This window comes from Tenrec ecaudatus, chromosome 1, assembly GCF_050624435.1.
Source record: "Tenrec ecaudatus isolate mTenEca1 chromosome 1, mTenEca1.hap1, whole genome shotgun sequence".
Taxonomy (NCBI): Eukaryota; Metazoa; Chordata; class Mammalia; order Afrosoricida; family Tenrecidae; genus Tenrec; species Tenrec ecaudatus.
Genome location: NC_134530.1, coordinates 43,579,413 through 43,606,891, shown reverse-complemented (window position 1 = coordinate 43,606,891; position 27,479 = coordinate 43,579,413). Strand labels below are relative to the sequence as shown.

At 51.5% G+C, this 27,479-nt stretch overlaps 1 protein-coding gene across 1 annotated transcript in view; it reads right to left on the bottom strand.

Annotated features, from left to right (window-relative positions):
* The window catches only part of VWA5B1 (von Willebrand factor A domain containing 5B1), a 47,404-nt gene extending 34,520 nt beyond the window's left edge, over positions 1-12,884 (bottom strand). Inside the window, exons 1-6 of the mRNA XM_075562593.1 lie at positions 12,746-12,884; positions 10,795-10,947; positions 6,545-6,815; positions 2,796-2,941; positions 1,508-1,639; positions 1,172-1,296 (exon numbers count right to left, since the gene is read on the bottom strand). Coding sequence (XP_075418708.1) covers positions 1,172-1,296; positions 1,508-1,639; positions 2,796-2,941; positions 6,545-6,815; positions 10,795-10,947; positions 12,746-12,884 — 966 coding nt within the window. The remainder of the gene's footprint in view (positions 1-1,171; positions 1,297-1,507; positions 1,640-2,795; positions 2,942-6,544; positions 6,816-10,794; positions 10,948-12,745) is intronic.
* Positions 12,885-27,479: the final 14,595 nt, after the last annotated feature.

The following is a 27,479-nucleotide window of genomic DNA, read 5'->3' as shown; positions in this document are numbered from 1 at the left end:
TGGGCCAGCAGGGAGTGAGAGAGGACACAAACCCAGCTGAACTGCTACCACATGGCCTATTCTAATTCCTTCTCATTGTCACCAAACTCAACCCACAGGACAACTACTCCCCCATAGCCCCGCCTGCTTCCCCAGCTCATGAGTTATGTCTACATTATCACCACCTCAATGTTCTCATCTAAAAATGGGGCCAATGTAACAAAGAGTGTTATCATTCATAAACCCATCCTGGCACTCGGGATCTGGCAGTGTGTAGGGATATGTGTGGGGAGGGGCTCTTAAGTGCACCTTGTGGCTGTTGCCTCAGATTTCTATCCCCCCACTAACCCTCTGCCAACCCCCCCCCCCCCCCCGCCGCCGGCCTTCTGATTCCTCAGCACCATGGGATGGGGAGGATGTGTGGAGGGAAAGGACATTTCTCAGCCATTCCTGCTCTGCCTCTATTCTTTACGTACTGATGAGCAAGGCTCACAGAGGGTGGGAGAGCAAAGATCTCGCTTAGAAGGTGGGGACAAGGAGGGCCAGGAGGGGAAGATGAAGCTGGGAAGGCATCCAGCTTTGGTGTCCTTGAGGCTGGAGTAGACTGGAGAAGACCCAGGTTGCTTCTGCCACTAGCCTTGAATTTTGCTTGGCGTGGCACTTAGGATGGAGGCATCAGTAGCTCTGTGGTAGAATTCTTGCCTTCGATGCAGGAGACCCAGGTTCAAATCCCAGCCATTGACCTCAAGTGTAGTCACTGGCAGTTTGTGTGTTGCTATGGTGCTGAACAGCTTTCAGACGAGGAAGAAAGGACTGGTGATCTTTGAATCAGCCAGTGAAAACCCTGAGGCCCACAACCATCTTATTCCTGATCAATCTCTGTGCTGGCACAGAACCGTCAGTGTTTTGTTCTGTTGTACAAGGGAGACCATGATAAGGGCCCACTTGATAGCACCTAACGTCAGCAGGACCAGAGGCTGGAGGACAGAGTCCACGGGCTGCTCCACCAGGAACCCAAGCCCTTTCTCCACGTGCCCTCCCCACAGGGCTCTGGACGACAGACACTGCTCATCCAGCATCTGCCCCTAGTTGCTGGGTGACACAGGCAAGTCCCCTCCCCAGTCTCAGTCTCCTCCAGGCTCAGCGAAGATGAGGTCCCTCCCCGGTGCCGCCCTGCTCTGGTCACTCTCACCTTTCTCTCTGCACTGTGGTCCTTCTTGGTTCCGCGAATGAAATCGGCTCTCCCTTTCAAGTGTTGATCAAACTCTCCCAGGGACATGTCCCCCTTCTCCATCAGGACATGTGGCAGGTGGGGCTCTGTAGAGGAGAGGAGACACTCTCTCAGCGTTGTGGTGGAGTGAAGGGATGTAGGGGCCTTCCCAGGTGGTAGGAGTTCCAACGGAAAGAGGTACTGACAACCTGGGATGTTTAACACAGTCTGTGGTCAGAGGATGACCCCGCAGCTGGGAGGGACTCACTGCCCGTCTCTGGGGGAGGAGAGAAGGGATAAACCCTTGGTACACCCTACCGCTTGGGTGGATGAGGATCTCCACGGGCCGGTCGAAGGTGTGCTTGTTGGCCAAGGTGATGATGATGCTCTTGGCTGAATGGGCAGACGGGGCGGCGTCGGCGCGGATCTCATGAGTGGGACTCTCGACTCCTGAGTGGCACAGAAAATCAAGGAGAGATGGTGGATGGGGGGCTTGGTGGGGGACCCTGAGAACCAGGTCAGAGGCGGGTGGCACTTCAGCTCCATCAGGACTTCCTAAGTGGCTCCTGACCATCCATCGATTTCTTCTTCTCGTTGGGCCTCAGTTTCCCCATCTGGACTCAGATACTCCAACTAAACCCACTGCAGCCCGGTGGAGTGTCGGACCTGGAGGGCAGAGTGGAACTGCAGCGTGCGACTTTCCAGGCTGTAGATTTACACATGCTTCTCCCACAAAGTGGCTGGGGTTCAACCCAGCGCTTAACCTGCGGTGCCACCGGGGCTCCTCCTGAGGACCCAGTAGGGGCTCAACAGGGTGCATGAAGTACCTGGTGGCTGCCAAGCAAATCAAAGGCCTTGAACACTCCCGTGGGTGTGCATGCATCTTCGGTGGCCTTGCGCTGGGCTATCACGCTGCTCTGGTGCAAGGCTCTCTAACGAGAACCCACAGAGCCAGTGCCCTGGTGAAACCTTGGGTGGGCTGTGCAGGAGAACCTTAGGGGCAACGGTTCTCGGCCCTGGCTGTGCATAAAGCTGCCTGGGGAGCTTGTAACTCTTTCTAGACAGGGAGCCTGGTTGGCGGAGTGGTTACAAGCGGGGCCGCTAACCGTGAGGTCAGTACTTCCTCCTCCTGTACGCTTTGACCCTGGCCCAGTCACCCTGAGTCAGAATTGACGAGATGGCAGGGAGCTGAGTCTCTGAGCCATACCCCAGACCATGTCCTCAGAATCTTTTTTGGGGGGGAGGGTCCTGAGCATCAGCAATTTGAAAGCTCCCCACGTGCTTCTGAGTTCAAACACAGGGTGAGCCAGGAAGCAGTTAGAGACCGAAGCTCCTAGTCCATTCCTTGATGGAAACTCCTCCCAGAAGCTGTTGGGTGGGGGGGCCTTAAAAATGGACCCCTGGGGGCTCCCTTTTGGGTTGCTGTTGGAGTAGTAGAAGTAGGGGGGGTCTTGAAACTCCCTCTGATTTGGGGTTTACTCTGTCCAGGCCAGTTGGCTGCCTTGTCTGCCCCTTCTTCTCTCTGCCCTGGCAGCTTGAAGTCCTCCCCCCAGTGGGACCACAAGTCTTCTCAGCACCTGCCCTGGTCTGGGAAGCTTCCTCTCACCTGCCAGCAGGCATGGTCCACGGATCTCCAGCTGGAAGCGGAACTCGTACTCCATGGGGTTGGAGACCTCAGTGTCCAGGAGACTCGCCAGGCCCAGCTGGTTGCAGGAGTCTGGGGTCTGGACCCCGAAGCCATGCTTGTCTTTGCTGGTAAGGGATCAGAGAGGAGGAGAGAAGAGGTGATCAGGGCATAGGCAGGAGGCCAAGGGTGGGAAGATGGAGAGGGGAGGGTGGGTCCCAGGCAACCCTGGCAATCCCTAAGCCCAGCCCATCAAAGGGGTTGAAAGGCTTCCCCCCCACACCCAGCTCCTTCCTCTCCCATGTCCACCTGCCCCCAGGTAAGGCCCAGACACCTCAGTGGAGCACCTAGGATGGGCTGACACCATGCACAGTGCTCATGTCGTTCTCATGAGGACTCCCAGGAAGGCATCATGGCCCCATTTTCCACACAGGGAAACAGGCCCAGTGAGGTGAGGTGAGTAGGCCAGGGTCACACTACTAGGACTTGGCAGAACTAGAATCTCACCATTTCTGAGAGCTGCCAGCCTCTGGACAAGTCCCTCTCCTCCGTGCTGAGGCTGCCTCATCCATTGAGAATAGGGAGAAGGCTCATGCCGTTGGCTTGAGTATCACATGTGTGTGTGCCTGGAGTGTCTGGCACATGCTGGAATTTCTTAGCCACCCCCCCCTTTGTTGTCACCTTGCCATCCCTGATCCCACACCCTCTTTCTCCCCCCAAACAGACACTCCTTCCAACATGTCTGCTAGCCGTTTTCCCATATGCACTTAGTTGTCTGTCGATTCTGACTCTTGGCACCCCTACCCCCCACCCATGTGTGCGGAGTAGAGTATGCACCTTGGTGGGGTGGGGAGGGGTAGTTTCCAGTGTGTGGGTTTTCAGAAGCAGATCTCTAGGCCTGGCTTCCAAGGTGCCTCTAGTTGGGTTTGAACTGCCTACTCAGTGCTACTTGCTTGTGCTCCCTGGGGACTCCACGTGTCCTTGTAAAACACAGGGTGGACTTTGGATGGGGTGGTATTTTAAGGGACAAGGTTGCATTGCTGACGAAGCTCCTTCAGTTTCGTCCTTTCCCCCACTTAGCGTTGTTTTTAAGCTCTGTCCACCTGGCTGTCTGGGAACAGGTTCCTCGATGCGAACACACTCTTGTTTGTACTTGTCTGCTCTCCTGGTGAGAGACAACTAGGCTGCCTTGACCTCCCTGCAGTGGCAAAAACACCACCCCCACCCTTGTCCGTGTCCCTGGTGCTCCTAGGAAGCCCTGCTCTTGGACCGCTGGGTGAACGACCGTGTGGCTTTCCCCATTGCCTAGTCTCACTTTCTCCTTTGCCTAGAGGTGAGCAAGACTTTCCGTCGCCCTTCGTCCTCACTGACATTTGGTATTGTATTAGAACTTTTTCTTATGGCCTTCATCTGAGCCTCCTTGACATCCATAGAGATTTGACGGACAGCATCATTATCAAGCTGCCTGTTGGAAGAGCTGATCAGAGCCAGCCCCAGGGCCCCAGGGCCCCAGGGCCCACGAGGCTCTTATTCCCGAATCCACTGAGGTCCTGCAAAGACCTGCCTCTCCAAAGCAGCACTGACGGAAGGCAACACACGGCTAGTCTTCCCTGCTCTGAGACTGGTGTGCCCCACCAACTTCTCTGTCGTGCCTACCGGAACCTTCACCCCACCCTCACAGCCCTGCATGACCTGACACTGTGAGCACTCTCTCCCTCTCTGGCCCCCTCACTCTGCTGAGCAAGCCTTCCTGCCGCTTCGCCAACACATCAGACCTGCTGCCGCCTCAGGGCTTGGCAGTAACTGTTCTTTCTACCAAGAATGCCTTCCTCTAGACCAGCAGTTCTCAACCTGTGGGTCGAGACCCCTTTGGGGGGAGTCGAATGACCCTTTCACAGGGGTCGCCCGATTCATCACAGTAGCAAAATGACAGTTATGAAAATCATGTGATGGTTGGGGTCCCCACCACATGAGGAGCTGTGTGAAAGGGTCGCGGCATTAGGAAGGTTGAGAACCACTGCTCTAGGTATTCCCGTTGCTAACTCCCTTCATTCAGGCCAGGCCTCAAATGCTGCCTAATCTCAAATAGCACCTCCCCTACTCGTCCCCTGTGTCCCCTAGAGTGCTTTCTTCACAGAGATTTTCCTCTGACTTGTTACCTGTGGATGGGTGGGTTTCTTCATGGACGCTGTGTCTCCCATTTAAATGTCAGGGACTTTGTCTTGTTTACCGCTCTGTTCCCGGCACCCAGCACTGTGCCGGGCACATCCCAGGTGCTTGACATCTCGTTGTGGGGTGACTAAGGCGGTCCCTCCAGGCTGGTCTCCAGGGGAGGTTGCTGACACCACCCTCCCTGTCCCTGGCTCTGCATCCCAGTACACCCAAGCTCCCTTGCCATCCCTGGGCCCTAGCACAGGGGCTGGGACCTACAGGATGCTTGTGGTACCACGTCCTGGAGATTCACTGTGTTCTAACGTGTTCTGGAGAGGGGAGGGGAAGGGAGTAGAGCAGTTCAACCGATAATCAGTCAAAAGTGTGTTACTTTTGTACTAAAAATGGTACCAAGATGCGGTGGAACCAATTTTCTAAATGTACATCACTCCGATGGTCCCACACAAGACTTCAAAGGACGTCACCTGTAGGCAGTAAGCGCCTCACAAGTGGCACACTGGTCCTCTTTTGTCCTCCGGCTTGGCTGGGAACTGGTGGAAACTTTTCTCAACCCCAGGTGTGCTTTCCTTCGCTCCTCACCGGGGAGTGCAGGCAGGCCAACTGTCCTGGGGCTGGGTTTGTCTGCTGGCTCTGCGGACCCTGTAGCTCAGCCTGGGCTTTGATTGGCTCCTCTCCAAAGTTCTCTGCCCTGCTGGGAACCCCCATCTCACAGTGCAGGGGCTTCAGTTCCTCTCTGATCCGGGCCTTGGCCTCTGCTGCTCTTCCCCCAAGGTGAATGCTCCTCTGCGCCTACATCGTCCTCATTCCAGAGGTCTCAGCTGAAACATCACACCCCCTGAAAAGGGCTGCCTGCCCCGAACCCACTTTATACTCTTCACCCAATGGACTTTTTCTTCACCCTACTTTCTCCGTAAGTAAGTATGCATGCACGTCTGTCAGCATTGAGTCCCTTATTAGTTATGCTGGTAGTTGGATAATGATCTCTCCAATCAAGTTCCAAAAGGTTGGGATCATGATTTTATTTATACCAGGCAGGAGCTGGTAGTGTCATGGGGTCCATGTTGGACTGCTAACCTCAAGGTCAGCAGTTCAAAATCACCAGCCGTTCCTTGGGAGAAAGATGAGACTTTCTACTCATGGAAAGTTTCAGAAACCCCAGGGAGCAGTTCTACTCTGTCCCATAGAGTTGCTATAAGTTGAAGTTGACTTGATGGCAGTGACGTGTGTTTTGGTTGGTTGGTTTGTATCGTTAGCACCTAGCCCACTGTCTAACATATAGCAGGCACTCAGAAAATACCTCTTGGATGAATTAAACAAAAAACCCTGGAAATTCTGACCCCAAGCTGCCCAAACCCCAGGACTTCTGGTCAACAGCAACACAGGGGCATGCCAAGGGTTTTGCTAAGTACCCTACCAAAGGTGAGCAGGGGCGGAGCAATGACAACTATGGGGCTGAGCCTCACTTTCTATCTCCAGAGCCCCACATACCCCTGGCCTCACCTGGCTGACTTCGCTGCCCCTCTGAGACACCCGCCCTGGTCTGGGCAGGGGCTCCTTACCTTTGGGACTGTTGGGTGGACGCGCCAGCACACTCAGTGCAGAACTGGGGCACGGTGGGGGCACAGACAGCAGGTAGCAGGACCCGCACAGCCCCGCTGGGCAGCGTCAGGAGCTCGGAGGAGGTGCTCACGAAGATGGTCACATTCTCCATGGGGCCAATGGTCCCCAGGTTGACCACAAACAGCATCCGCTCCAGGTCCTCGTCCAAAGCCACCTTTCCGGGGGTGCAGGATTGAAAGGCAGTGGAAGCGCCCTCATGCCGAAGGTTTCCTAGAAGTCAGGCCTGGCGTCAGAGGCTATGTGGGTATCACCTCTCATCTCCTCTTACCTTGCTGGGCCTAGGTTTGAGAAGGCCCCTTTTGCTGATGGGAAAACTGGCGGTCACAGTGGAGGTGCAGCTGAGCAAATAACTAAGTCCTTGACCGGGAGCTGGACCCACAGGGACCTGATCCAGGCCTCTGCATTTCCTCTGTATCTTGCTAGGGGCAGGAGACATGGACCCACACCTAGCAGAGGATCACATCTATATTCTTCTGCTTCCACATTCCCTCAAGTTCAAGCACCTGCTCGCCCTTGGGGTCTACGCTTTTGCTCCTGCCCTTTTCTTTTCTATGGAAGCCCATCTCCTTTATCCCTTCTTAGGGAGTCTTTCCATCCATCCAGCCCTTCCGTGAAAACCTTCCTGGTCCCCAATCTGGGCCCCTCTCTCCCTCTTCTCTCACTCTCCAAACCCCTCATGCTCTAGTCATGGTCTACCTCCTGTCACTGTTACTCCCAGGCACGTCCTGCCAGTCTTTCAGGCTGTGAGGAGTTACACCAACATTGACATTACCCACTCACGGAAAGTGCTCATTCAAAGATTCAGGAATAGCTCTAGTTCCTTGTCCTCTTCCAAATCCGGCTCGAGCCTCTGACCGCTCCAACCAATGAGTTCTTTGTTTGGAATCCATTGTTGAAAGACATTCAGAAAAATTTTGCTTGTATGTGATAATAATGATATTTCTCAATAATTTCTGCAATTGCATTGTGTCACCTTTCTTTGGATCTCAGGTATGGATCGCTTCCCAATCTGCTGACATAGGTGAGTGAGTGCTTCCGGTGGGGGCTGCATCAGTTTGTTTGCACATTTCAGTTGTATTCTGTCGATTCCTGGAGCCTTGGTTTTGGCCAAGGCCTACAGCGCAGCTTGGATTTCTTCCGTTCATTTTCTTTTGGTGATTCCTGCATCGTTCAATATTTTACTCTTAGAATCTTTCAATATTGCAGCTCAGAACTTGAATTGGTCTTCAGGTCTTTCAGCTGGAGAGATGCCGAGTGTGCCCTTTTGGCTTTCTCATTCTAGGTCTTCGCCCATTCTAATATAAACTTCGTCTTCCTGAGCTCATTTGAAAAGTTCTATTTCGTGCTTTTATGCAATCATTTCTTACATTGACTTTAGCTACTTTATGTTCCAGCGCAAGGTTCAGAGTCTCTTCTGACATTGACTTTGCTGTTTTCTTCCTTCCTGGTCTTTCGGTGGCCTTCGGCTCTCCTCTAGTATGATGTTCTCGATGCATTCCACAGGTCACCAGGTCTTCTGTAACACCAGTTACATGCATCCAATCTGTTCGTGAGATGTTCTCGAAATTCGTGTGCAATATTCTCAAGGTTTTATTTTGACTCTTGTGAACTTGCTGTATATACTCGTGTATAAGCTGAGTTTTTCAGCGCATTTTTAATGGTAAAATTAGGTACCTCAGCTGATATTCGGCTCGGCTTATACTCTAGTATATACGGTATTTTAATTTTCTTCAGCCTCAACCTGAACTTACATAAAGAAATTTTAAAGAAATTGATGGTCTGTTCCACAGCCAGCCTTGACCTCACTTTGGCTGCTGATCGTAAGCACAGATGTAGTCAATTTGATTTCTGTGTTTTCCATCTGGTGAAGTCCATGTATATAGCTTCAGTTTATGTTGCTGAAAAACAGTATTTGCAATGAAGAAGTTGCTGATCTTGCAAAATTCTATCATGCACTCTCTAGTTTTATTTCTATCACCAAGGTCATAATTCTAATGGCTATGTATCTTCCTCTTTGTTTCCAAGTTTTCCATTTAAATCAGCAATAATTATCCTTGAGTCTTGATTGTATGTTTGATCAATATGAGACTGAAGCTGGTAGCATTCTTCAATTTCTTCATCCTGACCTTTTCTTTAAAATTTTTTAATAACTCATTTTATTTGGGGCTTTTACAGCTCTTATAACAATCCATACATCAATTGTATCAAGCACATTTGCATATATCTTGCCACCATCATTTTCAAAACATTTTCTTTCTACTTGAGCCCTTGGTATCAGTTCCTCTTTTTCCCCCTCCCTGTCCACCCTCCCGTCCTTGTGAACCCTTGATAAATAATAAATTTTATTATTTTCATATCTTACACCAGCCACTGTCTCTCTTCACCCATGTTTCTGTTGTTTGTCCCCCTCAAAGGTGAGGGGTTTTATGTTGATTATTGATATTGGTTCCCCTTTTCTCCCCACCTTCCCCCTATCCTCATGATATCTCACTACTCCCATTATTGTTCCTGAGAAGTTTATCTGTCCTGGATTCCATGTGGTGAGTGCTTATCTGTACATGCTCTGTAGTGGACAGGCTCTGTAGTGGACAGGCTCTGTAGTGGACAGGCTCTGTAGTGGACAGGCTCTGTAGTGGACATGCTCTGTAGTGGACATGCTCTGGTCTAGCTGGGTTTGTAACATGGAACTGGGGTCATGATAGTGGGGTGGAAGTGGGGGGGGGGAAGAGGAAGCATTAAAGAACTAGAGGACTGTTGTATGTTTTGTTGTTGCTGTACTGCACCCTGGCTGGCTCATCCTTTCCTTGAGACCCTTCTGTGAGGGGGTTTCCAAGTGTCTAGAGATGAGCTTTGAGTCTCCACTCTGACCCCCCTCATTTGCATTAATATGATTGTTTATTTTAGGTTTTCTGATGCCTGATAGCTGATCCTGTCAACACTTCATGATCACACAGGTGTTGTGCTTCTTCCATGTGGGCTTTGTTGCTTCCGTGCTAGATGGCCATTTGTTTAACTTCAAGTCTTCTTCCCTGCTAGATGACCATCTTCTAGTAGCCGGGCACCATCAACCAGCTTTAGTGGTTGATGCATCCATTTGGATAATAGTTGTATTAACTGCACTGTGTCTGAGCGTGAGAGTCATCCTATCACAGACAGCATTGTACTTTCAGATAGCTCTTGCGATGCGCCTTTGAAGATGCATCTGTCGTTCCCAGCACGGCGGGCCATCTGATGGCCGACTCAGAGCGACAGCACCAGTGCAGTTCAGCTCACCATCATTCTTCTTGCGCTCCATTGAATTTTTGAGGTGTCCCGATTGTCCTAGATTCGTGTTTTGCATATTCTGCATTCTGATTATGAAATGCCTGTTTCCCACGGCTTTTCTCATTTTGAGGCATGCCCATCAACAGTGAAGGTCCTGGAAACGTCCTCCCTCCACCTCATTCTGATCAACTCGATGTTGAGGAGGCAGCTCTTTCCCGAGTGGTGTTTTGAGGGTCTTCTAGGCCGAGGGGCCAGCCGCTGTCACTAGGCCTGACAATGCTGCTCTGATAGCCACACGGTTTTCCGTGGGTCGTCCCTTGAAATTGGACACCTTTCTCCTTCTTTGTGGCCTGTTCTTGATCTGGAAGCTCCACGGAAACCTGCTTCACTTTGGGTGACCCTGCTGGTCTTTGAAATACTGGTGACATAGCTGCCAGTGTCACACCTCCCGGTCCACGACAGGAGGGTAAACTGTCCTCAGTGGCAGGCATCTCTGAGTGCTTTATCTGTTCCAGGGACGGGGAGAATGTGCTGCCTTCATTTTTCCCATTGATCATCACTTGGGTATTAACTCCCAGTCCCATTTTACACTCAAGGTCTAATTTCTACCCAATCTCATACCATGGAGCGTACATGGCAGGCTACCCTGCTGCACAAAGCCATCTGAAATACTCTCTGGGAACCTTCTCGGCTGCTCATCACACCTGGGAGGTGAGAACAGGAACCATTACCTCGATCATATAGACTTGGGAAATTGAGCTTCAGAGACATTAATGATTGACCCAAGGACACACAGTTCAGCTCTGTCCCTGATCACTAGTCCAGGGTTCTCTCCATGCTATCCCAGGGTGGTCCTGGCCTGACATGCCAGTCCGGGAATCTCCATACGGACCAGGCACAGCCATGGCCCCTCCAGCCTTCTTACCTGTGACCGTTGAGGATCGGACACGGTTGGTGTCGTTGTGGCCGCTCTCCAGCTTGGCTTTGTCCTTGATCTGAACCGTCACGACTCGATTGGCAATGACTGCCTCAAAGCCGATCACCGTGGTGTACTCATCCAGGGGGTACACGAAGATGCCTGCCGGGGCAGGGCAATCATCAGGATGTGCCCCAACCCCATCCCCACAATGTCTCCCCTTTGACTCCCACTGCCAGGATGGGTTCTGCAGAAAGCCATGTGGGGCCTCCACCGTCTCTGGGGCCAGTTAGGGAACTGCAGCAGTAGGCCTTGTGTGGACAGCGAGGCACATGGAGAGCCAGGGGCTCCTCCCCCGTTGCAGCAAACTTACCTTGCGTGGTGTGTGCACCAGTGTGGCCAATGCTGCTGATATTTCAAGAGTGTTTGGAGACCTAGATTCTATGTCAGCTCTTACGTGGGCCTGGGCAGGGGGTTTGACCCACGGTCACCTGTCTGCCACTTGGATGCTGAGGAGCTGGGCCTTTGGAGGAAGTTGACTAGGGTTCTCAGGTTCTCATCTAGGCCCTGGCCCATTTGATAGCTGGTGATCTAGGATGAGGCACAAAGCGTCTTGGAGCCTCTAAGTCCATCTGTAAGATGGGGCATCAACTCACGTGACTGTCATGAGAAGATAGCTCATGAACCACCTGCAGACTGTGACGTAGTAGTTATGGGCAGGGCCAGCACTCTGGATTTCGAATCGGCGGTGGAAAGTCTGAGGCAAAGCACTGCCTCCCAAAGTTGTTCAGGAATTTGGTCCCCTGCGCTTGCAGGTGAGTCCAAGTCTCAACTGCTCTCTGCTGCTGTTTGCCACCATCGGAATAGTGGGGACCCCAGGCCCAACGGACAGAAACGCTCCCAGGTTCGGACCATTGGACCCATTGGGTTCTCATTGACTCGTGTTTGGAATTCAATTGCCAGGGTTCTTCCAACTTCATCTTATTCTGAAAGCTCGGCTGGAACCTCTTCTGCATCCTAGCCACACGCCACCTCCACTGACATGCAGCACATTGCCTGGGATTCAAACCGGCTTTCCAACCTGGAAGCCACGATTTCTGCCCTTGAACTAACCATGACTGCTGAGTCCATTCTGACTCCCAGCCCCTCAAATTGAGCACCAGGGCATTTCCCTTGCCAACAAGATTTCTGACAGGACGTAAGGTTCTCTGCTCACTCTTCTTGGGGTAGCGTTGCCCCTCAGTGAATGGAAAAAATGTCGGAGCATCAGACTGGGCTGAGGACCTCTACCACTGCAGTGAGAAGGGTCCCTGACCCAGAAGGACCTTCCACGTCCCCTGCCAGAGACGCATTCCTGCAACAGCCTTCTGACAGTGAAGACGAGTGTGATTTATGTGGGGCTCTGCAGGAAAATGCCCCAGTGCCCCACACCATGACTCTCGTGGGCCAACCGTTCTCCCATCCACGTTCTCCGGCCTCTCGGATTACATCACCAGCTCCAGGAGGGATGGGCAGAGAGGAGCATCCAGGTGGGGAGAGCGGCTAGTGACTCGTCCAAGAGTAGGAGCAGAGACACACAACTAGAACTGGGCAGTTGGCTTTGCCCAAATCTTGATGCCGCTCTCCATGAGGCCACCTAGAGAAGTTGGTTTTGGGCATCTGACACATGTGCTTGAATGGTAGAATGTGGTGGACCAGCTGGCTGGAGCTCAGGCTTGGGTCCAAAGCCACACCTACCTGTAACCACAGGGGCAGCAATTGTACTCTGTCCTGTAGGGTTGGGATGAGGCGGAATTGACCTGATGGCCATGAGGTTTTTTTGAGGGCAGAAATGGTATTCTCATTTTACAGATGAGGAAACTGAGATCCCGATAGTGTACAGTGTCAACCAGTGGCAGGTCAGGGATTCAACCTGGAGGGTGGGGTGGGCCCTTGGAGATGCCCCAACAGGGGTTCTTACCCTGGAAGGGCTGAGCTTCCAGGTTGCCATAGGTAAGGGAGGCGGTCAGGCCCAGCGCATAACCACTGACAAAGGAGGTGACCTCTGATGTGGTGAGAGGCAGGGCTGCCCCTGTGGCCCGGTTCAGCAGTCCGGGCATTCTGTTGGCTCCGCAGTCCTCAGAGCCTGCAAGAGACAAAAAGGGGTAGGAATCAAGTGAGGAGAGGTCCTGGATATGGATTGAATTATGTCCCCCCAAAATATAGGTTGCAAATGCTAACCCTAATACCTGAGATGCAATCCTCTTGGTGAAGAGATATTTCTTTGTTATGTTAATGAGGTCATATGTTGAGTGTGTTTGAAACGAGATGTGTAAGAACAGATTAGGCTCAGAAGCAAGTGCAAGTGGGGAGACACTGATGGAACTTGGGGATCTTCAAGGAACCAAGGAAAAGAAATTAAAGAGGTAAGGACTTCCACCCAGTCCCCCACCCCCACCCCGAGTGGACAGAGAGCCTTCCCCTAAAGTCAGCACCCTGAATTCAGACATTGACTCTCCTGAACTGTGAGAAAACATGCCTGTTGGTTAAAGCCAGTTGTTGGAAAATATAGCCTTGGAGATAGAAATCGAGACCACATGATAGGATTTTGCAAGACTTCTTCATAGTAAGTAGTCCTCCCCTCCCCCAACAACACAGACGGTGAAGGAACACATGGAAGACATAAAAATCAAATGGACTACATCTGTGGGCTGACTGTGGAGCAGACTATCAATTGGTTATGTGTCGATTCAGGTTGAGGTTGAAGAAAATGAAGACAAGTCCACAGGAGCCAAAATACGATCTTAAGTCCATCCCATTTGAACTTCAAGGACATCTCCAGAACAGATTTGCTGCACTGGATGCAAAGGACCGAGGACCTGATGAGCTGTGGGAGAACATCAAGGACATGATTCCTGAGGAAAGCAAAAGGTCATTAAAGAGACAAGGAAGAAAGAACAGACCCGTGTGGCTGTCAGAAGAGACTCTGACGCTTACTTTCAATCACAGAGTGGCTAAAGCACATAGAAGAAACGATGAAGTCAAAGAGTTCAAACATTTAAAGGGCAGTTTGAGTAAAATATTATTGTGAAATGTGCAAAGAGCGAGAGTTAGAAAAGTAAAAGGAAAGAACACAGTCATCACATCTTAAACTAAAAGGACTCAGGGGGAAAAAAATCCAAGCCTTGAGTTGCAATACTGAGAGATTCTAAGGGCAAAATAGGAATGATATAAGCAGCATCAAAAAAGATGGAAAGAATACAGAGTCAGGGTACCAAAAAGAACTAGTTGACAGTCTACCATTTCGGGGGTAGCATATGAGCAAGAAGCAGTGATGCTGAAGGAAGAAGTCCAAGCTGCACTGAAAGCGTTAGTGAAAAACAGGGCTCCAGGAATTGAGAAAATACCAACGGAAATGTTTCAACAAGCTGATGAAGCACTGGAAGCACTCACTCATCTCTGCCAGGAAATTTGGAAGACAGACACTTGGCCAAGTGACTGGAAGCGATCCATATTTGTATCCACTCCAAAAAAAGCTGACCCAACAGAATGCTCCAATTATAGAACAATATCATTGCTACCACATGCAAGTAACATGTTGCTGGTGATCTTTCAACAATGGTTGCAGCAGTATATTGACAGAGAGCTTCCAGAAATTCAAGCCGGATTCAGAAGATGTGGAATGAGAGATATAATTGTTAATGTCAGGTGGATCTTGGCTCAAAGCAGAGAAAACCAGAAAGATGTTTATTTATATTTAATTGATTATGCAAAGACATTCAACCGTGTGGATCATAACCCACTCTGGATAACACTGAGAAAAAATGGAATTCCAGAACACTTCATTGTGCTCATGTGGAACCTGTATGTGGATTTAGAGGAAGCGTTTGAAAAGAACAGGGAATGCTGCCTGATTTAAAATCAGGAAAGGTGTGATTCAGGGTTGAATCCTTTCACCTTACTTATTCCATCTGTGGCTGAGCAAATCATCTGAGAATCTGGGTTATATGAAGAAGTCTACAGCATCAGGATTGGAGGAAGGCTAATTAACAACCTGATATGCAGCTGACACAGCCTTGCTTGTTAAAGTGTGGAGAACTTGGAGCCCTTGCTGATGAAGATGAAGGATCGCAGCCTTCAGGATGGATTACAACTCACTGTAAAGAAAAAAAAATACTCACATCATGGATGAACAGAGAAAAGACTGCCTTTGTTAATTAAGGATTTTATCTTGCTTGGGTATATAACCAATGCTCGTGGAAACGGCAGGCAACAGATCAAATGACATACTGATCTGCGGCACAAAATCTCTTTGAAGTGTTGAAAAGCTAGGGTGTCACTCTGAGGACTAAGGTGTCCCGATGCAAGCTTTGGACATGTCCTCGTGAGAGTCCAGTCCCTGGAAGCGACATGATGCTCAGTGAACTAGAAGGGCAGAGAAGGCGAGAAAGACCCTTGAAGAGATGGGTGCCACAGGGGTTGCGGCAACAGACGCCAACACAACAGCCGTTGTCGAAGGATGAGGCCGTGTTTCATCCCCGAGAGGCAAGGAGATGGTAGTATTTCCATTTCTCAGGGAAACCAAGGCCTGGAGAGCAGTGACCTGCCTGGACGCCCTTCAGGTGCTGAAGTCCAGGTCCGACCCGGCCTTCTCTGCAGCGGACCCTACTGTCCTAGCTCTCGACCAGGCTCGAGGGACCCAGGCTGGCCCATCCCTTGGCAAGCCCTGTGACCCACTGATCCTCAATGCGTCCTCTGCAAAATGAGGGGACGAGTCAGCTCTCCAGGTCTCTCCTCCTCTGAGGAGCACCCCGGAAGGCTTACAGTCAGGGTGCCCTAGGCCTTCCATGTGTGAGACCCAAACCTGGGAGCTACTCCTGCTGCCACCCTCTTGCCAGCCCTCCCCCCCCCCCCCAGTCCATCAGCAAGTCTTTTACTCCCACCTCTGGGGGGACCTTTCTAGACATCCGCTGCCGTCCACCTCTACTGCCAGCGTCCTCGTCCAAACTACCTCCATCGCTACCATCTCTAGGGTAGCAGGGTGCTCCTCAGGCTGGTTCTTTAAGAGGAAGTCACCAGGCCTTTCTTCCAAGGCCCCTCTGGATGGACTCACAGCTCCAACTTCTCAGCGAGAAGCCAGGCCACCATGCAAGGACTCCCGTGTGAGCATACCAACACCGGCATCAGACAGACCTCCAGGAGTCTCCTCACCAGCCACCCTGCTACCCTTGAGCGACTCCCTATTGCTCTTTGGATAAAGACCAAAGCTCTTAATGTGGCTCAGATCTGGGTGCTCCTGTCTGCCAGGCCAGCAGACTCTTTTTAATTATCTTCCCCTTTTGTGGTGCCGGGCCAGACAGCGCTCAGCCCTGGCTTGCCTGCTGCCAGGTTGATGGGCAGCAGGAGGTAGATATGATCCCGAGAGGGTGCAGCGGTAGCCCCCACTGTTTGCTCTCCAAAATTTCCCCTCCTGGTGGCCAGAGCACAGCTTGCCTGTTCTATCGTGGCAGCGCAAGATGGCGGATTTCATTTCCTGACCGAGTCATGTAGCCCACTACCCACCTTCTCTCCCTCCTCCTCCTTCTCCTCCTGGTTTACTCCCATCTAGAACCCTGGCTGGGAAATGCAGCTTCAGGGAATTTGCAGCTAAATGTGTGCCCACTTGCATGTAACACGGGATGTTGGGAGGATGTCCGAAAACACAGGGCTGATCCCCTAGAAATAACCCTTTGAGAGTATCTGAGAAAGGGTGCACTGTAAGCCCCAGGCACCTCATTAATCCACCCTTTCCTCAATTCGTTACGCACATGTAAGTATCTACTGGTCCCGAGGTGGTTCAAACGGCTTGAACCCACCTGGAGGAGCGCCGTAAAAGACCCATGATGTACCGTTCTTCTCTGACCACAGGGGCTGCATGAGTCCCATCTGCTCACGCAACTGGTTGTGAGAACCCCACTGGAAGCTCCAGCAGAGGAATGCAGCTGCTCAGAGACCCTGGCCAAGGGGAGGCCCCCCTCTATCAGAGCACACAGCTTTGGGAAGGACCCACCTGGAGCCGGGAGGGAGGGAGAGGACCCCACCGAGGCAGCCAGATCAGTGGAACCAACCAACCCTGGTGACCAATCCACAGCAGAGTGGACGTCACAGCCAGACCGCCCTCTCCTCCCACGCATCGGTTTTTGTTTCTATCCGCTGCTGGCCTAGACTGAGACTCTGGGGTCACAAAGACACAACAGAGGCCCTCTTCTCAATGGCCCTCTATCCAGTGGCAGGAGACATTGGGGGTGGGTGGGGTGGGGGACAGTCGTGGGAGCTGGACTGTATTAAACAGGGTGGAGGTGGCACGTATATAGACGACCTCACTGAAACCCCACAGCCTCGGAAAGCTGTGAGGACAGTGAGGCGTCAAGAGAAACGTGTCTGCCTGATGGGGCTGTGAAGGGGTTAGAATGTCTACGCTCCCCACTTACTTCCCTGATCTGTCAGACAACCTACTTCTGCCTGCCAGGTCCTTAGTTGGGGGCAGGGGGATGAGGAAGAGGAGGCTGGATCTGGAAAAAGGGCTGGCGAGGTGAGAATGAGCAGGTGAAGGCTGGGGGAGAGGAGGAAGACAATACCACTAACCTGCCCCCAAACCCCCAAAAGCCGAACCTGTTGTCGTCAAGTCGGTTCCAGGTCCCAGAACCCCATGTGCTTCAGCGTAGAATTGCGCCCCAAAGGGATCACGTGGCTGACAGCTTATGGAAACAGATGCCCAGGCCTGCCTTCTGTGATGCTGCCGGGTGAATTCCAACCACCGGTCTTTCAATTGACCACTGAAAGCCGGCTCTTCAGCCCACCCAGCAGCTGCTAGGGGGGTGGGGTGGGAGTGGGGGCGCGAGCGAGCTGGTGTGCAAGCAGAGGGTCCTGCAGGAGGTCTTAGAGCCGCAGGCCCGAGGGCCTTGAGAGGATTGGGATGGAGAGTGAGGCTCTTCAGACGCATGGTTCTACCTTATATATTTGGCTCCATCGAAAATGTGCTAAGAGCTACCAAGAAAGATCGGAATGATTTGGGGGTGCTGGATTCTGTTTTGATAAATGACATATTGTATCTGTCCCTGTCTTCTGTAACCCAGTCGTCCCCATCAGGCTGCAAGCTCTGTTCTAAGGGAGCAAGTCCTTCTTCTTGAAGGTGGCCAGCCTCGAGCTCGGGGCTCAGTTCAGAGGAGAGCCTCTGAATGATGTTCTACCAGCTCTCACCTTCCATGCACGAGACACAGGTTCAGTTCTTGGCTGACGCACCTCAGGCACGGCCACTGCCTGTCGGCCAGTGGACGCTAGGCTGTGGCTGTGATACAGAACAGGTTTCAGCAGAGGTTCCAGATTAAGATAAGGAAGAAAGGTCTGGCCATCTCTTCACTGAAAGTCAACCCTGTGGACCACAGCAGTTTCATCCACAAACCATCTGGGGATGGTGCAGGACCAACCTGTGCTCCACGGTCAAGGGCCCAATGGAAGGTAGTTAACAAGAGCAAAAACATCCAGGGCCCAGTGCTTTGCATTCATCTTCTCTAATCCTCACACCAACCCCATCTCACAGATGGGGGGCACGAAGGGTCAGAAGGGAAGGGAGAATCCCCCACACAACCCAGTACTACATGGGCCAAGCTGGATGGAAAACAACCCAATGAGCATCCCTTAACCCCTTCAAGGCTGCTTCCAAGTCTATGCTGAGGCAAGATGGACTCTCCCCCACCACCACAGGTGCCAGATGCTGCCCATGGTCCAGCTTCCCCTGGGGGAGGGCTATACCTGGGCCCCAGTCTATCCTGGAATGGCCGGAGGTGCACTGTCCCAGGCTGGGAGAAGATCCTGAGTCTGCAGCAGGCGTCGTGTGACTTGATTGAGGATATGCAGGTGAGGGAGTTCTGGGAGCCTGTTTCCGTGTCTGTCATTGTGTCAGTGGGGGAGGTCCTGAGGTCAAGGATAAGGGGCTCATCGCCAGGGGATAGGGTGTTTCAGAAGGAGGAGGAGGTAGGTAAGGGGGAAATGTGCTTGTGGAATTTTGGGTAGGTCTGTTCTCAGGAGTGCGACCTGAGGTTAATCCTCGGACCAACACTTCCTAGGAGACCTGGGGTAACTTGCCGTCCTAGACTCTGCCACTTATGTATTGCGTGATCTTGGGCGGTTTACTTCACCAACCTGTGCCTTAGCTTTCTCCAGCGTGAAATGCAATCAGGGTGGTGCAGCCACCAGGGGAGCAGGGAGGATCAATGTGAGAACGGCTGTCAGAGGTGGGAAGGCCGAGAGGACCTGCAGGGGCTGTGGGCTTCTGTTCTTTGCCTTCTTCCATCTATCTCCCTGCAAGGGTCGTGCCCTGGGCCTGGTAGACCCCTGGTAAACGTCTGAATTGAACAACACAGGGAAGGGCTTGTGGGCCTCCACTCATGCTGGTCTTCTGACCCTTCCCATCCTGTTTGAGAGATGACATCTGCCCTTTCCCCTCCCTCCCAGTCCATTGTGTCTCTAAGTTGGAATGGCAGGCCCGCTCCCTGCTGCTGGAAAGCCCTGCGGAAGCCCTCAGCCTCACCCAGGTCCTCACCCAGATCGTGTGTCCATGGAGCCAGGCCAAGGCTTGATGCAAAACATAAGCCAGTCCTTCTGTGGCTGACATCCTTCTCATTTACTTCCGTTTGGGGCTCCTCCTCCTTCTCCCCATCTCTGAGCTTTCTAGAAAGTCCATGCCCTCATGCCCCCAAGAACCACCCCTCCCGCAGCTGGGTTTTCTATCAACATAGAGGGAGAGTCAATGGGCTCTTTGGACCTGGTCCGATTGCTCTGAACATCTAGAATTCTGAGGTTCTCACAGTCTTCTCTCCTCCAACCCCTCCCCACCACAGGGTCCTATCCAGGTGGCAGGGAGTGACCTCATGCATGGGACTCACTCCTCCCACCCCACTGACCCCATGTGTCTCATAAGTAAGACCACTGGCTTTCCCTCACACAAGGCTGCCTTTTCCCGCACCCACGTTTCTTCTCCAGTGACACCACACCCACCAAGCCTTCTCGAAGTCCTGCCTGGGACACAGGTCCCTCGACAAGCACAGTTAGCACCCTCCTGTTCTTGGTCTCCCTATTTGTGTAGTATGTGTCCATCTAACAGATGTGTGTTGGGTGCCCACTCCATGCCAGATGCTGGGCTAGGGCTGGGGCCATAGGTACAGAAGGAGGACAAGGCCTCTGCCTTCAGGCCTTCTGTGTCTTGTGTCCTGTTCCCCAGGCCATCTCCAATCAGGTGGCCTCCCATCCCTAAAACTCTTCCCCCATGCCTGAGTGAATGAATGGTTGGCAATGGCTCCTGGGTTGAATGGATGAATGAATAGAATCGAATGCACCGGAGAGGACATAAGCCTCGGCTCTACACGATGTTATGTATGTGGGGAAGCCCCCCTCCTCTATTTCTTTTTATTTTATCCCCCCTACTCCTCTGTTTCAACTCAAAGCTCACAGGAGTCCATCTCAGAGGAAACTTTGGCTTCCTTTCGGAATGAGGAATTGAGGGGGCGGCCTCAGTACAGAAAATGTCCAGGCTTCTATGCTCCTAGTGTCCCTACACTGCTTGTCAGCCTGGTCATCTGCCCCAGAGAGGCTGCTGGGAGGCCAGCGTCCAGGCTGCCATTGGAACCTTCAGAAGGAGGGAGAAAGAGACGCATCCATGAGAGAAAGCTCCAGCTAAATGAGGGCTGTCTGTGGGCTTCTGGGAAAAAAGTCTTTGTTTCCTAAAATCAAGGAGGGGATGGCGGAAATACACCCAAGTGGTGTCTGCACCCTGGAGCCCTGACAAGCCTTCTCCACCCCCTAGGGGCACTCAGAATTGAACACACCAATCATGGGGACATTGGACTTGAGTTACCCTAATTCCGTCTGTGCCCACCTTTCTGGGGAAACATCGCAGGGTGAGTTGGACCAATGTGCCTCCAGGGTCCTGCGGCCCATTGAAAGGTGTAAACAGGTTCTCTCTGTGGCTCTGGGTCACGGCCGTGTCTCCTCCCGTCTTTGGGAAGCTCACAGATGACCGAGGGCAGGAAGGGAGGTTTGGATTCTCATCCGGAAGCCCTGTACATCCCCTCCCAGCCCAGAACATCCCGGATTCCCGATTCCTGCTTCTGGAACCTGCTTTCCCTTTTTTCCTGATCCAACCCTTTCTCACCGAGAATGCTTCTTGGGAGTTTGCCTGAACTCAGTTTTACTGCCCGGCACCAGGCATGGAAAGTGCCTGGTAGTTGATTTCTCAAGGTGTTTCTGAGTGGGCTCAGAGCAGAGCTGCCCCAGGACTCTGCAGAAGGTCCTCTTGAGGGAAGCAGATTGCTGGGACGCCCTTTGGCAGTGTGACAGCCACCGTGTCTGGGAAGAAAGGCCTGGAGACCTCCCTCTGAAAAGTCAGCCCGTGGGGCTGACCTGTGGGGCGAAGAGGAAAGAAAGAGAGAGAGAGAGAGAGAGAGAGAGAGAGAGAGAGAGTCACTTTCTGGAGCACAGTGCTACCTCATGTACAGAGTCACTGGGAGCCAGAGTGGATTTGATAGCAACTGATTTTTTGAAAGGCTTAAAGGAAACCACTTAACCGCAAAGGAAACAGAGACCCGGAGAGACAAGGTGACCATCAAGGTCACATAGTGAGAGGGTGGCTGAGCCAGGTAGGATTTGAACCCCAGTCATCTCCAAACAAAAAAAATCCTTCTCCCCCACTATCATGATCCCAATTCTGCTTTACAAATCCGGCTAGACCCAAGGATGTACACTGGTACAGATAGGAACCCGAAACACAGGGAATCCTGGACAGATGACCCCTTCAGGACCAGTGGTGAGAGTGATGATACTAGATGGTGGTGGGAAAGTGGGGTAGAAAGTGGGGAACCAATTACAAGGATCTACATATGGTCTCCTCCCTGGGGGAATGGACAACAGAAAAGTGGGTGAAGGGAGACGTCGGACAGTGTAAGATATGACAAAATAATAATAATTTATAAATTATCAAGTGTTCATGAGGGAGCGGGGAGCAAAGAGGGGGGAAATGAGGAGCTGATACCAAGGGCTTAAGCGGAGAGCAAATGTTTTGAGAATGATGAAGACCATGAATGTCCAAATGTGCTGACACAATGGATGTATGTATGAATTGTGATAAGAGTTGTATGAGCCCCCAATAAAATGATTTGAAAAAAGGAAGAAAATCTGTCTTGGAGGACTTCTTAGGATGATGGAGGCTGGAGAGACTTCACCTCACTTACTTCGGACGTGGCATGAAGAGAGCAGCCGCTGGAGAAAGACACCGTGCTTGGGAGAGGATCAGAGAAAGAGGAAGGGCCTTACGGAGAAGGGCTGGCCCAGTGGCTGGACCATGGGCTCAAGCCTAACAACGGTTGTGAGGACGGAGAGTGCTTTGTTCTCGTGTACACAGGGTCACGATGAGCCAGAACCCACTTGAACACACCCACTGGCAGTCTGGTTCCAGAACGCAGTCTGTTGACTCTGCGCTCCATTTCCCGCCGCCTGCTGGCCAGGCCCAGCTGGCTTACCAAGGCCTCCTCAACTCCCTCTGCAGCTGAGGAACCGGGCGGATCCCAGGGCTCCATTCCCCGCTGGCCCCGCCCTTGTGGGGGGGGGGGGTGAGGAGAGGGGGTGGGAGGAGGAGGCAGAGATGACAGACGCCTCCTGCACTCCCTCTTCCTGCACATTAGTGTCGCCTCCCACTGCGGTCAGAACTCACGAGGGAACAGTGGACGCATGGAGAGGCCCAAATGCATCTGGTGGGGCGACTTCCTCAGTGGGACCAGGTCTCAGCAGGTGTCCAGCTGGAAAGAAGCCAGCTGGAGGTCACAGGGAGTGGGGAGACATTGGCGCGGGGCTGAGGGTGGGATTGTCTTTTTAAGAAGCCAGACTCGAGAGGCCCCTGACACTCGTAACAAACCGACATGACTGAGGTTAAGTGACACATGGATTGTCACACGGAACCCTTGGGGGCCCTGTACGAGTTGGGGGTCCCTTCTGTTCTTGTTTTTATTTTGAAATGTCTTGTTTGTTTGTTTTAAGAGATGAGCTTGGCGAACAGAAGAGGAGTTAGGAAATTTGCCCAGGGTCACACTGCTGGCAGGCAGTCTCACTTGGAAGCCTGCCTCGATCGCCGGTCAAATGCATTGTAACCGCACTCATGCCCACAGGAACAAAGGACACGTGCTTTCACGGAGACAGGACCACCGAGAAGACGTTAGCAGGGAGGGGAGGCCAGCAGTAGCATCCCCTGGTCAACCAGCCCGGGTCCTGAGAACTCAGGTTCTACAAGCCCCACAGAACTGCGTTTGAATCCAGAATGGATGTACCACTGAACAGCATGAGCAAGTGACTTTGCCTCTCTGAATGCCTGTTCTCTGATTTCTCCCTGGGAGCATCTGTGTGATGGTATGAAGTAGGGTCTGTTAAATGCTCAACAACGACGACAATGATAACTCACTGCCAAAAAGTCCATTCCGACTCATAGTGACCCAATAAGGGCAGGTAGGACTGCCCCCTCTGGATTTCCAAATCCTCAAGGTAGTAGAAAGCCTTGTCTTTCTCCTGTGAAGCGGGTGGTGGTTTCGAACTATTGACCTTCTGGTTAGCAGTCCAATGTCTAACCACTATGCCAGTAGGGCTCCTTATGTAAAGTGTCAGTGTAGATAGAATGCAAACCTATGTACACTAGCATGGGTGTGTATGATTTAGCTGAAGGGATGTGTATGGATGGGTGTGTATGATTTAGCTGAAGGGATGTGTATGGATGGGTGTGTATGATTTAGCTGAAGGGATGTGTATGGATGGGTGTGTATGATTTAGCTGAAGGGATGTGTATGGATGGGTGTGTATGATTTAGCTGAAGGGATGTGTATGGATGGGTGTGTATGATTTAGCTAAAGGGATGTGTATGGATGGGTGTGTATGATTTAGCCAAAGGGACGACTTTGCTGCTGAGTGGGAAGCTTTGGCCTGTGTGATGGGAGATGGATGAAGGGATAGAGCTGGTCAAGGACAGAGCACCAGCTGTCCAAGGTCATGCTCCCTGGACAAAGGTCTGCCCCCATGTCCAAAGCCGTCCTGCCACCCAGGGCACCCACTGGCTGGGAGCTCCAGAAGCTGGTGCCTTGAAGAAAATGCTTCCTTTCCAGCTCTCTGGCTGTGACCTTGGGGAGTCTCCTTTAATGCTGTGCTCTACTTCCTCATCTGGAAAATGAGGATGACAACTACCTGGTGCGGGTGTATGAGATCTGAACCAGAGGATGCAGCTGACGTGCTTCACACACTGACCGACCATTAATGAGGGCTCAGCAAGGTTAGCTGTCGTTCTCATGCGTTTAGCAAATATCTGCTGAGCACTTACTCTATCCACAGGAGCCCCCGTGGTGTAGTGATTACAAATTGGGCTGCTAATCACAAGGTCAATAGTTTGAATGCACCAAACGCTCCATGGGAGAAAGACGAAGCTTTCTACTCTGTGAACAGTTACAGTGTTAGCAACCCACAGGGACAGCTCTACCCTGTCCAGGGCTGCTACGGAATAGACCTGAGAGTAATGGGGGCTTTTGTTGTTGCTTTGGGGTGCTAGGTCCAGGCAGAGTTCTAGTTGCTGGAGTAAGAGCAAGTGATAAAAGGGGGGTAGGGGTGGGGAATGGGGGAGAAAGAGAAAATGAGAGACAAGAAATGAGCTAGATTGAATAAGCATAATATGCGTGTGATCTCGGAGAATAAAAACCAAAAGACCCAAGGACAGAAGTTAGAGGGCATTGGGGACAGTTGACGGTTTGGACCGAATGGCTAAGAATGAGTGCCTTGCCCTCCCCATGGAGCAGGGATCTCCCTTTGATTTGCATTCTGCTTCAGCCTGAGTGAGTCATATGACTCAGTCCATTCTCAGCCCCCCTCAGCACATCCTCCCTCCCCTCTGCTTATCCTTCCTTTGTCCTCTCTGCTCAGTACCTTGCAGGCTCTTTCAGCGCAGGGAACAAATGTTAGGCGATGCCATGATTCCCAGTAATTGCTGTTGATGGGTGCCATTGAGTTGCTCCAACTCCCAGCAATCCACTGTACAACTGCACAGAGCGCTGCCCAGTCCCACGTTGCCCTGTGCCAGAGCCCATTGTCGGAGCCACCGTGTCCATCCGTCTCATCAAGGGTCTTCTTTTTTCGGCCCCTCCCTTTTAGAAAGCATGACGTCCTTCCCCAGGCACTGGTCTCTCTTGATAGCATGTCCAAAGCGTGCGAGATGAAGTCTTGCCATCTTGGCTCGAGGGCGCACCCCGGCTGTGCTTGTCCCAACGCAGAACTGTGTGTTCTTTTGGCAGTCCATGGGCCATTTTCTTTTTTCTATGAGATACTTTTATTGGGGGCTGTTACATCTCTTATCACAATCCATTCATTCATCTATGTGTCAAACACACGTGTACATATGCTGCCATCACCACCTTCAAAGCATTCTCCCTCCACTTGGGCCCCTGATAGCAGCTCATTTTCCCCCTTCCTCCCCCACCCTCCTGCCCTCCCTCATGAACCCCTGATCAGTTATAGATTATTATATATCAAATCTTACATTGTCCTCTGTCACCCTTCACCCACTTTTCTGTTGTTCTGTGGTTCGTGCCCCTGGGAGGGGGTTATATGTTGATCCTTGTGATCTATTCCCCCTTTCTCCCTCCACCTTCCGCTTATCCTCCTGCTATCTCTATTCTCATTGTTGGTCCTGAGGGGTTTATCTATCCTGGATGGACTGTGTTTTGGGCTCTTACCTGTAGCAATGTGCATGTTCTAGTCTAGTCGGATTTGTAAAGTAGAATGGGGTCATGATAGTGGTGTTGGGGAGCAGCATTAAAGAAGAGAGGAAAGTTGTATGTTTCATCGGTGCTACACTGCAACCTGACTGCCATGGCCCATTTTTCAACATTCTTTGTCAACAGCATTGTTCAAATGCATTGATTTTTATTTGGTCTTCTTTATTCAATACCCAACTTTCACATATATAAGCAACATTTGATAATACCCTGGCTTGGGTCAGATGCACCTTCATCCTCAAAGAAATCGTCTCACTTTCCAACACCATATAGAGGTCTTGTGCAGCAGACTTACCCAATGCAGGCAATCATTTGCCCTCTCGATGGCTGCTCCATGAGCATTGGTTGTGGATGCAAGCAAGATAAAATCCTTGACAACTTCATTTTTTTCTCCCTTTATCAGATATCCTAGCTGTGAGGATCTGGGTCTTCTTTACATGGAGTTGTCATCCACACTGAAGGCTGCAGTCCCTGATGTTCATCAGCAAGTGCTTCAGTCCTCCTCGCTTTCAGTAGGCAAGGTGGTGCTATCTGTATACTGCACGCTATTAATAAGCCTTTCTCCAATCCTGATACCACTTGTTCATCTGTTGATTGTACTGTGATTGCTTGCATGTTGCTGCGATGCTGGAATCGATGTCACTGCTATTTCAAATCCCAGCAGGGTCACCCAAAGTGAACGGGTTTCAGCAGGGCTTCCATTCTAAGAACAGACTAGGAAGAAGGAATCGACTGTCCACTTGAGAGGATTAGCCCTTGGAGACCATAGGGATAGTATGGAAACATGGGGCTTCCCAGAGAAGATGGGAAGTGTAAACTTGCTAGCAGAGAAAGAGCCGGGGGAGGGGGGAAGGGGGTGTTGCTTACCAGTGTTAGTTTCCTATGCTTTCCTCCAGTGCCTGGATGGCCCACTGTGGGGTCTCACTGAGAGTTACTAAGTCTATGAGAGGAGAAGGCAAGAGCGAGTGAGGGTAGAGCTCTAGATTGCTGTTGAACTAATAACAGTCAGCTACTGTCTCTTGAGCATCTACTCTGTTTAGATGCCGTGCTGGGATCTAGGTATCTTGTTGATTCTGGCTCCTACCATAGGGTCATGCACTGTCCAGGCCTGTGCCCACCTCACAGTCATTGCTGTGCTTGAGCCTATTATGTTACAGTCATGATGTCAATACATTTTGTTGAGAATCTTCCTCATTTTCACGGACCCTCTATCTCATCAAGTGTGGTACTTACATCATCTGATGTCTTTGGGACTGGAGAGGATTAAGAGTGAAGGGGTGGAGTCTAGTCTGGCAATCGGGGTATAGCTAATGAGGCCTCTCCCTGAGAATTCTGGGAACTCCTGTATTTTCCTCCTTAGAGGCGGGAGACATTTCTCTTTCTCTGGGCTCACTCCCTTGGAGACTCTCTACTGACAAGACTCAAGACTCACTCCCTGAGGCTCTCTGACAAGACACATGGCACTATGCTGATAGATCCTGTGCCCTGGGAACTGGAGAAACCACATGGAGATTCCTGCCAGCACTGAGATGCTTACAACGCCACTGGATCCAAAGACTTTCTACTGGCTGGCCTGTGACTGTCTTGCATTTGGCGTCATTGCATGTGCTTCGTGAGTTTGAAGAGGACTTTATAGATTGGAATTGGACATATGGGCTAATAATGGACTTATGGGCTTGGATTGGCCAGGCATGGAATGCTTTCTTAATGTACAATTACCGTTTATATAAAGCTCTCTCTCATAAACATATGCGTGTCTATGACTTTGTTTCCCTAGTCTACCCAGACTAACACACCAAGCATGATGCTATTCTCCAAAGACCAGCTCTACCTGAGAAGTTGTGATGAAGTCTCACCATCCCTCTTCACTTCTAAGGCACATTC